The sequence below is a fragment of the Poecilia reticulata genome, chromosome 18, assembly GCF_904066995.2.
Source record: "Poecilia reticulata chromosome 18, P_reticulata-male-v2, whole genome shotgun sequence".
Classification (NCBI taxonomy): domain Eukaryota; kingdom Metazoa; phylum Chordata; class Actinopteri; order Cyprinodontiformes; family Poeciliidae; genus Poecilia; species Poecilia reticulata.
The window spans coordinates 2,841,978-2,853,962 of record NC_088847.1 but is presented as its reverse complement, the minus strand read 5'-3'; the positions used below and the strand labels follow the sequence as shown (position 1 = coordinate 2,853,962).

General features: G+C 39.0%; 2 protein-coding genes across 2 annotated transcripts; one reads left to right on the top strand and one right to left on the bottom strand.

Moving 5' to 3' along the window:
• Nucleotides 1-267: 267 nt before the first annotated feature.
• Nucleotides 268-2,940, bottom strand: mblac1 (metallo-beta-lactamase domain containing 1). Its single transcript, XM_008434966.3, has 2 exons — nt 2,418-2,940; nt 268-995 (listed from the first exon to the last, which is right to left on the bottom strand). The coding sequence occupies exons 1-2, from the start codon at nt 2,826-2,828 to the stop codon at nt 756-758; spliced, it is 651 nt and encodes a 216-aa protein (XP_008433188.1). The 5' UTR covers nt 2,829-2,940; the 3' UTR covers nt 268-755.
• A 1,595-nt stretch (nt 2,941-4,535) lies between these two features.
• Nucleotides 4,536-10,408, top strand: mpdu1b (mannose-P-dolichol utilization defect 1b). Its single transcript, XM_008434964.3, has 7 exons — nt 4,536-4,697; nt 5,817-5,882; nt 6,753-6,885; nt 6,973-7,058; nt 8,190-8,308; nt 8,898-9,008; nt 9,533-10,408. Exons 1-7 carry the CDS (start codon nt 4,571-4,573, stop codon nt 9,665-9,667), a joined length of 777 nt encoding a protein of 258 aa, XP_008433186.1. The 5' UTR covers nt 4,536-4,570; the 3' UTR covers nt 9,668-10,408.
• Nucleotides 10,409-11,985: the final 1,577 nt, after the last annotated feature.

Sequence of the window (11,985 nt, the reverse complement as noted above, 5' to 3'; positions counted from 1 at the left end):
GATTATCAGCAGGACCCTGCTGATGACCTGCAGATTTAAAAGCTGCAGGACATGACCATGCATACATATTACATTATATGTAATAATTGTTGGCACTTTGGCTTTCTAAGAGTCATTTTTAAAGATGGTTTCTAAATGTTTTATATTAAGCTAAATGTTCTTTGGATACTGGATCAACAGCAGCCTAGGCACGATTTCCCTGATAATGCTTTTATGTTAGGTTTTAAGCCTCAATGGAAAATGATTGACGAGTCCTGACAAGAACTCTGACCTCAGAATTAAAACTCTAATTTTATTTAGCCACAAAGAAACACAGTGGTGCATCAATTAATAATTTTTGGAAGCATGACATTCATATTTTAACCGATGAATCCCGGATCATTTTGCCATTCACTCAGGCCTAGCTTACCATGTCACGTTTACCAACTGTCAAAGTTTACAGAATTGCAGCAACTCTTCAAAAGGTTGCTGCATGGAAATAATGTTTATTTTCAGGCAGCATATATGAAGAATTTTTCAAAGAAGGAATTCAAAACATCAAACTTTGAAAATCGCATACTTTAAACAGTCATAAAGTGTTAATGAACACTCGTGTGTGTTCCTCGTGTGTGAACATGTGCTATTCAGTAGGATTACTCAGTGTAAACTTTGACTGAATTAACTCAATAAAGCTCAGGCAGTGGGATAATAATACACGAGACTCCTAGATAAGTTGTAAATAAGCCAAGCGATGTCAGCACATCATTTCAATGTAATCAGGTTTTGAGAACTCTGAAAGGAAATCCATGTCCAGGTATAATGACATCAGCAATATTCAGAGCCTTCTGTCGATTGACTTCCTGCACTGCACTGTTCAGACTCAAATCCTTCCAGCTGTTGTCATCGGACCAGCACTCAAATAAGTCCCCTGCAACAAGGACAGTCCCAACAGATGTCCCCTCCACCTGGACGCTGACGTCTTGTCCTGCGTGGCCTGGGGTGGGAACCACATACACCTGTGATGGAGGAAGATGCACTGAATTTACCAGACTTCATAGAAATGGTTCACACATGATTTATTTTAATAGGTGATCATCCATTTCACAGTGAGAGATATTTTGATTATTGTTCTGATTCACTTTGATGCTAAAAAGTAAAAAGGGGTGGAAATAATCAGGAACGACTATGAATGACTATGAAAAAAGCAGAACTGCCACTTGATCTCACGAGACATTATTTTGGGGATATATTATGTGTCCCTTAGGTTCAATTATTTCATTCTCCATTACAAATTTTGTTCAAGGCAAAACTAAAACCTGGAACACCTCCTGGAGATTGGTTATTCTGCTTTTTATTTTTTGAGACATTGGTTTGGGAGAAGTTAACAATGAAATTCAAGAATGGCATCCCATCTATCCTAACTGTGCTATATTTATGTTTCTGAGGAGTTTCATTTCCCTTCTCCGGGTCTACAGCCATTTTACTGAGAGGTCAGCGTGACTACAGCTTTCTCTGTGAGGGGCCTTGAGCAACGCAGAGCTGTCTGTCCCCAACCCGAAGCTTAGCTTGGCCAATCAGCTGGCTGGAAGGTTTCCACAAACAACATCAGTTGACTAGAAATAAACTTTAAGATTCTCCTTGTCATTTTTGCAGTCAGCTTGCAGAATCTACTGATTATTTCCTTAGACAGAAATTCTTTTAACCAATTTTAATAATAAACTCAACTTAACTGCATGGCTTGATAATTAAGATTAATTGGATGTATAATTGGATTGAATTGTTTTGTTTTTTTGTTTGTTTGGTTTTTTTTACATATGTTGTGAATTGCTGCTGAATTGAATTGAACTGACTGTAGAAAGGGAGCAGATAGTCCAACTGATCTAACATCAGCTGTGTTACTAAATCAAACTCAGGAAAAAACGTTTTATACAGTAATTCTAACATTTAAATCAAATTGCTACATTATTTCAGAAAAAATTGAATAATTGTGGAATTTATATTTTGTTTGTTTTAAATAAAATTTGGGGATCTGAGAATCTATCCAGAACTATGCTTTCCTATTTCCAGTTGTTGGAAAACCAGAGGAGTTTGCTATTTGTGGTGTAAAAACTATTAGCAATACAAGCAAATAACGGTGGATCGTTGCGTATCTGCAACCTTTTCACGAACACAAGTTGTACAGAATTTTGTATTAGTGATTTAATTAGAACCTTTAGAAGTGAAAATGGACAGATTATTTCTGCAATAATCACATCCTCACTGTTGTGCTTTAAGGTGAAACGTGGCGGTGTTCTGACTTCCAGGGTTGTTTCACTTAAGATTTCCGAGGTAAATAAAACGCACCACATGAATCTTTCCAAATAAGAAAAAGGCTTCAGTTATACACAGACTGTTTTGGTGAAGTTTAAATAAAGTGCTGCAGGCGATGTGACCCTTACATGTTCATCCACAGTGTAGACCTGTCCTTCTGCCAGCTGGTTGGGGCGGTACCTGTCCCCCTCACTGATATCGTATCCCACTATAGTCAATGCAGAAGGGAAGAGATTCAGATTTCCAATGTGATCTGAATGTCCGTGGGTCCCCACCACCAGCTGTATGTCCGCGGGCTCCAGGCCTCTTTGCTTTAATGAGTGGAGGAGGAATTCCCGGTCCCACGGCCCCCCGGTATCCACCAGAATGTCCATGACTCCCCTTATGAGGGTGATAGTCCCGTCGGCTCTGAACGTCCCGTCAGTCTGAGGGACGCAGTAACCGACTTTAAGGACGGACACAGAGTACGGCTGGCCCGGGAAGTCCAGCTGAGTTTCTGACAAACACACTCTCCGATACCGATCACACACTGCGGCCATCTGACCCTCACAAACAAACGACTTTCTGCAAAAAGACACAAACTGCTGCTGCTGTCTGTGACTCACAGGATGGACGCTGCTTCTTCTTCGTTACAAGGACTGATCTATGGGTGGAATGCTGCCCTCTTTCGGTCCAGATATGAAACTGAACAAAAACTTCTGCAAACGTTTGAAGAGTAAAGCATTTAGTGTTTTAGTGTTAGCCTTTTAGTGTTTTGGTGATATGGATAACTCTAGCAAAATGTTCCGAAATAAAGATGCCTTATTTAGAAATATTTTATTTTGTTTTTATAAACAGCTGCTGTTTGACGCAAACAAAGGACTGACTGTGGCACAACATGTCTGATGAATTAAAATGAGTTGAAAATGGCTCAAAATGTGTTGAAAGCAGAATCTGAGTCTGAGTCTGAATAGTATGCACAGTAGAGAATAAAAAGGTAGGCTATGCATGCTGCAAAAGGGAATTCTGGGGAATAAAGACAGAATTCTAAGAAAATGATATTGTTTTGCATAAACCAAAAGATACACGTTATTATTTTTAATTGACTAATTTGACTGTGTTTATTTCTCTTTGCTTTACTTTGTGGATTGAAAGAGCTTTTAGCAACATCAATAACATCAATGTTTTTGGTTATTATTTTATATTATGATTGAAATCCCAATGTCTAATTAATGCTGACTCAATATAAGGTGTGTCGCAGACACTCTCTTCCTCCTCTTTGAGCTCTGGATGAGAGCATTTCCAGACAGCAAAATGTGGACAGGCAGAAACATTGGATCCATGTTTGAAGCCTGACATTTAAAAAGTGGTCAGTGACTTTCATGTTGAGTCAACGTTAGGTTTTCAACCATAACTTTTACTATATCAATGTTGAATCAACCATCATCTAATTTTGGATCTATGTGTATGTTTTGTATTGATTTTATATTGAATCTAAACTGAGGAATCAATATTGATTCATGTCAACATATATACTGTTGACAGAGATATGCTGCTGCTCATGCTGTGCAGAGCTGCAGGTGTGTGTGTTAGAGTCATGGGAGCAAACCTGCAAAAGGAAAAGAACTTTGCACAGTTTCCCCCACACCCACAAGCTGACAGAGTGAGATGAGGATGGAATGCTTCTGACATGCAGGTAATGTCAGAAAAATGATGACTAGCTAATGCCAATATATCCAGTTAAGCTTGTTCACAAGTTTGGTCTACTAATTTTGTTATCTTCTTTTACTTTAATTATATTATCATTGCTATTTTTACTTGAGGAGATTGATTGTGCATTTAAAGAAATAGACTTCAGAGATTGGAAACATTAGATTCTTAGATTTCTGCAGCATATGAGCTAATGTTTATGTCACTGTTTATATCCTTATTATTTATTTATGTATTAATAAACATGGTTATACCATTTGAAAGGTTACATTAAGGTTTGTTTATGTATTTATATTAAAGTAAAAGCTTGTTTACTCTGCCCTCCATAAAATAAGCCAGGCTTGTTCTAATAATACAAGTATAATTCTATTCATTGGTTACAATTCAATCTTTTTCTTTCTTTCTTTTTAAATTGTGACATTTCCATTAAAACAACTGTAATGTTGTATTTTCCTTTTCAGCCACACTATGGAAGTTCCTACATCAATGAGAACAATGTCTAGGAGTGAGAAGCTCCAGCGGAACCTTTGTATTTCACTGAAATTGCCGGGGATTTGTGACCGTAACACAATCAAGAGAAACGTCATCGAATATGGCAGATACGCCAGGTTATCCGAGAGGGGAATCATTTATGGATCCCTTTAGGGGAATATTAGTGGCATATTTTATGCCAGAAAATTGCTACGATAAATTCTTTCTGGATTTCGACTTTCTGGACGGTGAGTGGTCGGTTTCGTCATTTCCTCCAGTCCAAGGTGTCTCGTGATGATGGTGGCAATTAGGTTGTGAAGTCTTCCGGGATTTCTTGCTTGTCTGTTCATGTTTTTGTTTGAACACCAGATATGCAGACAAGTTCCTCATTCAGTTGCGGGAGCATTCAGGGAGAGCTGCTCAACCGGAAGTCCACGTCACAGTTCTCCGGGCTGCAGCAGTTCAAACAGCAGATTTGGAAATGAATGGGAGCTTAAACTCTGGAAATTGAAATGCAGTTAAAAGCAGATATTTCACTCTCCGTATGAAAAGGCTGTTTCTTCTCTCTGACATTAAATCAAACCAGACGTTTGTTTTCTGCTTTACCTCAGTCGTACCTAAAATATGAATACATTCTAAATGGCAGAATAATGAGGGATTTTTAAACAACTTTCTTCATATTCAGAAACGTGCACGCGTTTCCTTATTGAATGACTTGAGTCAAACATTTCTCACTTCCTTCTGCAAGATGTTCAAAGTAGTTTCTCAGTTAACTGCAGACTCTGCTTCTTGTTGAAGAAAAAAATTTACGTTTGTATTAATCTCATCATCTGCTGTGTAATCTGCCAAACTACACCTACTGTGCCTCCATCCATAAGCCAGTAGCGGCGGCATGGTGTCAGACACTTTTAACACTTGAATCATTTTCAGCACTTGTTCACTTTCATCTTTCCCAATACCGTTTTCAACCCAGGATCCCTCTGCCATTTAACCAGCAGGGGGCGATGTTGACCTGTCCCTACTTCCTTCCAGGACTCTGATGCGTGGTGAAGTGAAACCAGGCCTGCAGGACTGTGGGGTTGTGAATAATGTTGTGCTACAACCTGGGTTCATGTTGCTTTTCACTTCATATTCTGTTGCGCAAATTCAGAATGAGATCATGTTGGTCCATAAGGTCACATGGAGCAGCTCTAACCCAAACAGAGATCTTCCTCCATTTAATCCAGTTTCATTTACTGCTGTTTGTTTATCTGGACGATTCTGGGTCAAATCAAATGAATGATTATCTCCACTCTATTAACTGTGTTCATGTATTTTATTCCTCTTTGTTTTGTTTGTTTGTTTGTTTGTTTGTTTGTTTGGACCAGTACCATGTCTGAAGATCGTACTGAGCAAAGCCCTGGGGATCGGCATCATCCTGGGATCAGTGCTGGGTAAATCATTTATTTCTCTGTTTAAATAAAGCTGAGTTGTTTCTCTCCTCAGATATATTAACAAAAATATTCAACCGATTAATTATTCCTGTGATTAATTGGGATTGGCGCTAAAGTTTGACTTTAAATTTAGGTAAAGTTTTTTTGTGATATAAATATCCTCTCAGACAGTTCAGGGTAATTTTGGCCTACCTAACAGCTAGACTTTAAATTGAAATTCAGTTCAGTATTTTTTTCTTTTTTGTTCTTGTTTTCTTTCTTTCTTTTTCTTTACTTTTTTCTTTTTTTTTTGTTGAAAGAATTAATTAGTTTTCCTGAGAAGCAACCCCAGTGATCGTCATGGCAGCCCAGGCCTGCTGTCCTGATCATTCCCAGCCTGATGGGCAGTGGGGAGAAGAATAAATTCATTTCAAAATTTAAAGGCATTTATCTTATGTTTTTATTTATTATGCAAACATAAGATAATTTCTTTTTGAAACCCAACACATGCTGAGGATGCCATCTGCTGGAACTACAGCTTTAAGTTCAGGATGGAAGGCGTCCCTACCGTCACCCTAATCTAATCTTTAGCACTCTTCCCCGGTTCTGGATTAGATTCGAGTCAAGGTTTTAGCATGGCTGGTCCAAAACGTTAATTTTTCAGTCAGAACAATCTAAATCTAGTGGCTAACGCCTCCTGACGTCCCCCAGCTGTCCTCTGCAGGCTGCATCCGTGTAAATCAGACGTTTTTCTTTCTCATCTGATCTGAACCAATTCACCCCCTTTCCTTGTGGGTACTGCTTAACTTTAGTTATCTCCTCCACTCTTCTAGACAAAAATGGATTTAGGATCTGTAACATCTGTAACGTTTCTGCTTCCACTGTTCACAGTGAAATTACCTCAGATCATAAAACTGATGAGATCAAAGAGTGCAGAGGGGCTGAGCTTCAACTCTGTGCTCCTGGAGCTGCTAGCCATCACTGGAACAATGGTCTACAGCATGTCCAACAAGTTCCCCTTCAGGTCTGGACCTCATGCACTTTAACTCTGTGTTGCGTACCTCTACTCTTTGGTTTGATGGTTGAAGTAACGTGCTGAATGTGGCCGCAGTGCCTGGGGTGAGGCTCTGTTCCTCATGCTGCAGACGGTCACCATCGGCTTCCTCATCCAGCATTATGGAAGAAGAACCGGCATAGGTGAGACCAGACACAATGTCACAACTGACTGGTACTGTCCTCTCACTGTCATAAATGGGTTTACTGCAGTTACTACTGATTGTGGTGGTCTGCTGATGACCAGTTACACCAGTTACACTGGTCATCAGCCAAAATATTGTCTGGGGTTCTTCAACTGTTTTAGGGTCATGTTGATGAGCTGAATCCTAAAATCACATTGGTTTTGCTCAATCAGGTCAATTTCTGAACTATGGAGCAACATGAGCATCAACATGCAGGACTTGTTCTCACATCTGGAGAATCTGATCAATGAGTGATGAGCAGGAGGAGAGATTCCATCAGGACAGGGAGAGACTGAGAATTTTACACAATGAAGACGTGATGTTCAGGTCACATGTACTTAACATTATCAGTGTTTATTATTCAATTTACAGCAATCCAAGTTTGTAACATTTAATTAATATACTCTGTTAGAAACAATTCTTTTTTTCTCCTAAAACCTTTTTTGGATGTGAAATATTAACGGAAATGAACTGATAATGTCAGAAAAATGTCATCAATTTAGTCAGAAGATCAGATTTCTCTAAATCAAATTAGAATAAAAACCTGAACTGATTGAGAAAAATGGATATCATTTTTGGATTCAGTGGTGTAAAATAGTCCTAGTTAAAAAAACAAAGACAACTTCCAAAAAAAATATTTCTTTGTAACCCAGTGTAATCGATCTTTAAAACAAAAAAACAACCTGCTAATACAGATTATGGTTAAAACCAACTTTTTTTTCCGTCTGTAAAGTTACTAAATATAGTGAAAGTCACTAAGTTGGCAGCAGTGGTGTGACTATTGTTAGCAGCTAATAGCAGAGCTAAAGGGGAAAGTGGCTGATTTTCAGACCTTTACTACAGTTGATAAGATCTGAAGATAAGATCAGTTTCACATCAAAGAATCAACTAATGGCTCAAAATGAAGGAAATCGGATAAATGGACTGGCCGACATGTCGGTGCACTGCTGGTAGCTGCTGTGTATATGGATGGATAGATTTGGTTAAAATGCTTATAACATTTAAAATCATGTTTAGGTTCAGTAAAGATGAGGTCAGATAAACACCAATCTGTTAGACACTGAGCTAAACGTCTGTACATGTCTTCCAGGTCTCTTGTTTCTGGTGGTATATTTCGTCCTGCTGGGCGTCCTCCTGTCTCCAGTCACTCCCATGTCAGTGGTCACCAGCATGCAGGCCTTCAACATGCCAGCCATCATCATCGGCAGGGTGAGCAAACCCTTCATGTCTCTCTGCATCACACTGCCTGGCCTCTAACATGCTGACAAGTAACTGGCCTGGTATTAATTGTAGCTATATGAGTTTTCTGAGTTATTATTTATTTTTTTATGCATGAGTGGGACAAACAGAATGAACAGGTATAAAATGCAGAATAGTTTGAATATCAGTTATAAGTGAAGGAAACCGTCTTACTGCAGCATCTGCAGACACTCTGCTGAGGAGGGAGGCACTGATGTCAACATTTTGGTTAAAATTGATACCATATATTAATTTTGCTGTTATGGCCAATAACCAATATTTACTGATAGTATATATATTCCCCAACACCTTGAGAAAAAACCAACCACACTGCTGACTTCACCACTGCTTCTCTGCTTAAGTTAAACTCCCATAATCCTGTGCTGCATCTTTATCAATATCACGTGACCAAATCTCTCTGGAAACAAGGTGGACATGTATAACGGTTGATATCGGCCCAGTTTTGTTGATCAGACAGATACGATGCATTAAAAATGACCCTGGGCTGATGGAGATGTTACTGTGAATGTCCGACTGACTCTGACTCTGACCGTTCCAGCTGATCCAGGCTGCAACCAACTTCCGTAACGGACACACGGGCCAGCTGTCTGCCATCTCCGTCTTCCTGCTGTTTGCCGGATCGCTCGCTCGGATCTTCACCTCCTTGCAGGTGAGAACAGACTCGTCCTCCATCTTTGTTCCTGTTCTGACGGAGGAGCAGAGGGAAGTTCTCATTAAGCTCACATTAAACAAGTTGAACACAATTTAGAGCCCATTTTATCATCGGTGTATTTTTTCTGGGTAGTGAATGTTTTGTTCTTAAGTCAGTGACTTGATGCTCTGCTGGGTTTCCTTAAATAGAAACTAAAAAAAATTAATAGAAATGTATTTAATATAAAACTAAAAAATACATGGTGTAGTACATTTCATTAATGAATGAGAAAAATATAATGAAATAAAAAAAATTCACATAACAAACAAAGAAAAAGAAACAAAGTATCAAACTTTTTAATCTACTTTGAATAATTAATAGAGCATATTGTACTGTTTGATAACTAGGATCAATGGCAATGCATGTCAACTGAAATGATTATTACTATTATTATTTTTGTAAAGTTCATTGAGACGACATTTCTTGTGACATTTTTTGCTATGGAAATAAACTGAGCAGAATCGAATGTTGTCTTCTCCCAGGAAACCGGGGATTCGCTGATGGCTCTGACCTACGTCATATCCTCTACATGCAACGGCATCATCACTCTGCAAGTCCTCTACTACTGGAACAGCAGCCCTGAACACAAGAAGAAGAAGAAGAAGAAGCGGGAGTAAACTGCGGACAACTGTAGTGTTGTTTATGTGCGGTTTTCAAATTTCTCTTCTTCAAAACCCGAGGAGCTCACAGACAGCGAGCGGAGCAGCACTAACGTCCCGCTTCAGGAAGAGATGAATTTTCCAGAGCAGAGTAATGATGTGCAGCTCCTGGCTTCATGACTGTCAGCCGGGATCCGGACCGCTCTCCCATCATCACCCAATGATCACATTCCAGGGAAACATTCCTCATCATGATGATCTGTTCTGACGATCAGATTAATAAAAAGTTCTGTGTGAGCTTTTGTTTCTGTTTGTTTTCCCACGTAAAATACCATTACAATCTGGAAATCGTGACTGTTTTTATATTTCTTTTGTTAATTGAAATCTTTATATGCATTGAAAGAGCATGAATATTCAATTTCCAAATAATTGGAGTTGCTGCTGCAGTCCCGGCCTGATTTTCTTTTGAATCTGATGTAAAAAGCTTTAGAATCAATGAAACCACGCCTGCAGCTTTTCACACGCCACCGCGCCGCCGGCGTGTAATCGGGCTCGACATCGTTCTGTTGCAGTAAAGGAGGAAGTTCTGCGTTAGAGTCACCGTAAAGCAGAGCTGACTGTCAGGAAGTGAATCATCAAACTGAAGTGGATCCTGAGTCTGGCTGGTGAACAGACTGGTTCGGTTCTGACCCAAATACCTCTGACTGATTTATGATGTACTGTACTGCTTTGATATATAAAAGCATAATTGAAATTGAACTTATTGCAGTTTTTCTTTGGTGCTTTTCCCACTTTAAATTATTTTTTTTGTCCTATTTGTTTGTGTTATGGAGCTCAGTCTGACAGAGAGATAGATGGATACAGTTGAAACCAGAAGTTTACATACCCTATAATAAGACATACATTTTAAGCTTTTGACTTTGAAGAAAGTCATAAAAATGGCCTTTAAACATTTTCCCTCATTATTCTGGCGTTTAGCAAACAGACGTTTGTTCTGATTTCATATCAGCAAGAGAAAAAAAAATGAGATTCTGATTTCAACAATAGATCCTTTTACTTTCTTCTCTTATTAGATGAATTAAGTGAAATTATTACTTTCTTTTGTCCTTTCTTTGCAGCAAACTCTTCCTATGTGAATTTCTGTTGACATTTCTTTTGTCAGCTTTTTCTTGTCTGACGGTTTTTCCCGTCTGAATTATAATATACCGAGATAATTTTGACTGAATTGTGCATTCTCTTATTGGACCTAAATTCAACTGTTTTTTTAAGCAATGCTTAAAATATGTATTCTGTCATTTATGTGCATTATACATATGTTGCTAGGTTGATATATTGCAGATTCAACTTCACCGTGTCTAGGCTGAACATTTCTGGATGGGTTTTTATGACAGCTCTCTCAGTGGCAGCGTTACTCTAAATATTCCTGTCTTTCTCAGTAGGAACTGTTTCTAATTCCTCCTCTCCTACCTGCCACAGTTTTCACTTAAGAAGGAAAACAAGAGCTGCTCATGAATAAAAGTTTGACCCGGGAGAATCTGCCATTGAGATCTGTTCACTTCAAACAGGTTATGACCAGATTGTCTCCTCAGTTTGCTCTTTGAAATTCCGTTTGGTGACTACTACCCTTTCCAGCAGACGAAACTCACAAACACTGAGAATGACCACCGCTCTTTGTGGACTCCTAAGTCACTCTCAGCACATCCATGGCAACCACTTGTTGAAGCTTCACTGCCTGTTGCCGGGCAATGTGATGTACTGGAGCAGAAAATCCCTCCATTGACATGCTCTCCGCCTCCTTTGCACTCACCCTTCTCCCTGCCTCATCCCTGCCCTCCCACTGACCACTGTCAAAACAACCCCGGTTTGTGCTCCCCTTCAGTGGGACGCTGGACAAGAGATGCATATTTCTGGATCTCCTCCTTCTTGTCACAGCACAGTCATAAAAAATGATGCAAGGAAAAATAGCATGGATTCTTTGGATTCTATCAGAGAGGGAATAACAGAGTGAAAGAACAAAGTAATGTTTTTGCTCCAAACATGATGACGCAGTTCTGTGTTAGTTTAAGTTCATCTTGCAGTAAAAAGTATTTTCAGAATAGCCAGTTGTGTCACTTTCTAGGTTATGAATAAACTTTTGCCACGAGTTTCCACACTAAGGTCTCCAATTCTATGCACATCTTTCTTTATTCCACCAGCTCTGTGTTCCTCAACAATCTTTTTTATTTTTAATAATCTGTGCATTTTCCATATTTCTATTGTTTCTATTGTACATTTAATACTGCACTAAACTTTACTTAACTGTAGATCTCCACTGAGAGTTAAAACCATAATTTCTC